The 3,859-nt window shown below is 40.8% G+C and overlaps 1 protein-coding gene across 1 annotated transcript; it reads left to right on the top strand.

Annotated features, from left to right (window-relative positions):
* Nucleotides 1-1,722: 1,722 nt before the first annotated feature.
* Nucleotides 1,723-3,235, top strand: LOC106002222 (DNA mismatch repair protein Msh2-like). The gene is made up of 2 exons (XM_013037136.1): nt 1,723-1,898; nt 2,886-3,235. Exons 1-2 carry the CDS (start codon nt 1,779-1,781, stop codon nt 3,174-3,176), a joined length of 411 nt encoding a protein of 136 aa, XP_012892590.1. The 5' UTR covers nt 1,723-1,778; the 3' UTR covers nt 3,177-3,235.
* The last annotated feature ends 624 nt before the right edge of the window (nt 3,236-3,859 follow it).

The following is a 3,859-nucleotide window of genomic DNA, read 5'->3' as shown; positions in this document are numbered from 1 at the left end:
ATAGGAGTTTCACGGTCTCTCCTGCCCGGGCTGGCTTTGAACCGCGATCCTCAGATCTCAGCCTCCTGAGTAGCTAGGATTACAGGCGTGAGCCAACAGCGCCTGGCTCTATAAGATTCAGAAATTGTCAGAATAATCTGCAAATACACATTACACACACACACACACACACACACACACACACACACACACACATTCCACTAGCAGGCACATGCCACTGTGCCAAGCTATCAGTGAAGTTTTTTGTGCTAGGACTTGAATTCAGGACTCCATTACTCTTGTTCTATGTTTTCCACTAGTTGGTACTCTACCAATTGAGCCATGCCTCCCAGTTCTAGCCTTTTACTGGTTAATTGGAGATAAGAGGCTCTTGGATTTGTCTGGGTTAGCTTTAAATGTGATCTTCAGATCTTAGCCCCTGAGTAGCTAGGCTTGGTGTGAACCACTGGCACCCACCTGAACCTTTGGATTTTGAACTGTGGAATGGATAATGACTGATTTTGTGTGTGTTGCTGAAGCTTGAGCCCAAGACTTAACATGCTGGACAAATGCTCTAATATCTGTTTATCTATCTGTCTGTCTGTCTGTCTGTCTGCCTGTCTGTCTGTCTGTCTATCTATCTATCTATCTATCTATCTATCTATCTATCTATCTATCTATCTATCTATCTATCTATCTATCTATCTTTGTCTTTTGTTGGCCATGGGGCCTGAACTCTGGGCCTAGGCACTGTCCCTCAGCTCTTCAGCTCAAGGCTAGCGCTCTACCACTTGAGCCACAGTGCCACTTCCAGCTTTTTCTGCTTATGTAGTGCTGAGGAATCGAACCCAGGGCCTCATACTTGCAAGGCAAGCACTCTACCACTGAGCTACCTTCCCAGCCCAAGCCCCAAATAATTTATGGACCTCTTTCTTAGGGGGTTGTTTGTATAAAATATAATTTGCAGGCAATTTTGCTTGTTTGTTTGTACCAACTGGCTTGAATGTAAGGCCTCACTAGCAGAAACCCTAACATTTGAATGAACCATGTGCCCAGGCCTTTTGTTTGTTTCATTTTTTTAGATAGAATCTTTTACTGAATTTGTCATGGCTGGCTGGCCTTGAACTATGATCCTTCTAACTTAGTCTCAAGTAAGTGGAACCACAGATGTGTGCCACCAGGCCTGCTTGGACTTAGGGTCTCACTGTGTAGTACAGGCTACCCTGGTCTTCACTATATGATCCTTCTGCTGTAGCCTCAGAGTGTACCGTGCCCAGTTCGGTTTTGAGATGAGGTCTTCCTGTGTTGCTTGGTCTGGTCTTGAATCCTTGAATTCCTCAAGCTATCCTAGCTCAGCCTCTCAAGTAGCTGGAAGTAACTGGTTCATGCCACTCTGCCCAGCTTTAGTTTTTATTAATTAATATTTAAATATTAAGTCCAGGGGTTGTGTTAGACAAATGATACCTCAAGTTTGTAGTTTTTATATAAGGACAAGTTAAGATTAACTATATGTGTGTCTACTTGTTTTTTTTTTTTAATCTTTTCCAGTATTTTATGCTGACAGGTAGGTTTCACAGAATCAGGTGTTTTGTCTGTTTACCATTTTGTACCCTTCATCTGTCAGTTTCTGAAACATCAAATAAAAACTTGATAACATGTTTTTTTAAATGATTGAAATCCTGAGAGAACATTAGGTTGGGAAGATTGTGTTGGGTACTCAAATACTTATTACCTTAAATTCTCATCTATAATATTTATTTTTAGGAGCAAAGACTCTGCAGAGTGTTGTGCTTAGTAAAATGAATTTTGAGTCTTTTGTAAAAGATCTTCTTCTGGTTCGTCAGTATAGAGTTGAAGTTTTCAAGAATAGAGCTGGAAATAAAGCATCCAAGGAGAATGATTGGTATATGGCATTTAAGGTAAGTATTTTGCTTTTTTTTTCTTTGGGAGGTGGTGGTGGTTTTGGGTGGTATAGCTGTGCTATTGAGCCATATCTTTCCTTTTAAATTCTTTTTTTTTTTTTCCTGTTCCTGTGGTTTGAACTCAGGGTTTGGGTTCTGTCCCTGAGCCTCTCTATGCTCAAGCCTAGTGCTTTGCCACTTGAGCCAAAGCACCACTTCTGGCTTTTTCTGAGTAGTTCATTGGAGTTATAAGTCTTATATAGGCCGGGCACTGGTGGCTCATGCTTGTATTCCTAGCTACTCAGGAGGCTGAGATCCGAGGGTCACGGTTCAAAGCCAGCCTGGGCTGGAAAGTCCATGAGACTCTTAGCTACTCAGGAGGCTGAGATCCGAGGGTCACGGTTCAAAGCCAGCCCGGGCTGGAAAGTCCATGAGACTCTTATCTCCAGTTAACCACCAGAAAACCGGAAGTAGCACTGTGGCTCAAGCAGTAGAGCGCTTGCTTTGAGCTGAAGAGCCGAGGGACAGTGCCCAAGCTCAGGGTTCAAGCCCCACAACTTACCACCCCCCCAAAAAAAAATCTTATAGATGTTCCTTCCCAGGCTGACTTTGAACCTCGATCCTCAGTAGCACATAGGCAGACATTGTACCTTTTTTGAAACAAGTTTGAGATAGTAACCCCGGCTGGCCTCAAACTTGAAATACTCCTGCTTCATCCTCCCAAGTGTGGGAACTGCAGTCATAAACCATCACCTCGGACTTTCAAAATCACTTTCTGTAAATTGGTCTTTAGATATGTTGGGTAAATAATTGGGAAAGGAAGGAGAGATACAGCAAATGGGATAATAATTGGGACATCTAACTGGCAGGGTTTTTTCATAAGATACTTTATTAATAAAATTTATTAAGGTTGAATAATTGATGTTAGTACATTTTACTAATCTGTTCAGTGGTTTAAATTTTCTTTTCTTTTTCTTTTTCTTTCCTTCTTTTTTTTTTGCTTAGGCTTCTCCTGGCAATCTGTCCCAGTTTGAAGATATTCTCTTTGGTACCAATGACATGTCAACTTCCATTGGTGTTATGGGTGTTAAAATGTCGACAGTTGATGGTCAAAGACAGGTTGGAGTTGGGTATGTTGATACCCTGCAGAGGAAGCTAGGACTATGTGAGTTTCCTGATAATGATCAGCTCTCCAATCTTGAGTCTCTTCTGATTCAGATTGGACCAAAAGAATGCGTTTTACCAGGAGGAGAGACTGCTGGAGACATGGGGAAACTGAGACAGGTAAGGGAATGAAGTTTAATGATGGTGAATTTTGTTTATGGGGAAAATAATTAAAAGCTTAGTGTAAAAAAATCTAATTAAATTAATGTTTCATTTTTGAGGTTGACCTTGATATTTATCTTTGAAAGAAACTGGGTATATGTGAGAGAATGTCAGAATAAGCTGTTTGCAAGACTTGTTCTACCTTTTTAATCTCTTTTCCTTTTCTCCTTCTTGCCATCCTTCATTCCAAGCAGATAATTATTACAATAAATATCATTACATTTAATCTGATTTATCAGATAAATAACATGTGGGTCTTCAGGATTTTTTTCCTAGGAGAGAGTGAGGGTTAACATTGGCGTTGCTAAAAATTAACCCAACCCCTAGAGCATATTAAGCAAGTATTCTTATTTCATGTCAGGTAAAAGTACATTCCCTTTTTTGAACAGTGTCAACCTTTCCTTCACTTTCCTCCAGTTCATCTTCCCATCCCTGCCCATAAGTTATGTGTTCATTTTCTATATAGTGTATACCTAATAGCATGATTGCTATTCATGATTAGTTTTCGTTGCCTTTTTTTTTTTTGGTCGGTGTGGGACTTGAACTCTGGGTCTGAGCACTGTCCCTCAGCTCTTCAGCTCAAGGCTAGCACTCTACCACTTGAGCCACAGTGCCACTTCTGGCTTTTTTCTTTTTTGCTTATGTGGTGCTGA

Source organism: Dipodomys ordii, unplaced genomic scaffold (assembly GCF_000151885.1).
Source record: "Dipodomys ordii isolate 6190 unplaced genomic scaffold, Dord_2.0 Scaffold5110, whole genome shotgun sequence".
NCBI lineage: Eukaryota > Metazoa > Chordata > Mammalia > Rodentia > Heteromyidae > Dipodomys > Dipodomys ordii.
The sequence above is the reverse complement of the archived record's forward strand: the minus strand, read 5'-3'. Positions and strand labels throughout refer to the sequence as shown.

What these genes read in the sequence shown, in the direction of transcription:
- LOC106002222 (XM_013037136.1), top strand. Translation starts at nt 1,779, where the DNA reads ATGAATTTTGAGTCTTTTGTAAAAGATCTTCTTCTGGTTCGTCAGTAT. An exon ending in ATTGGTATATGGCATTTAAG is followed by an intron (nt 1,899 to 2,885) that starts GTAAGTATTTTG and finishes TTTTTTGCTTAG; the next exon opens with GCTTCTCCTGGCAATCTGTC.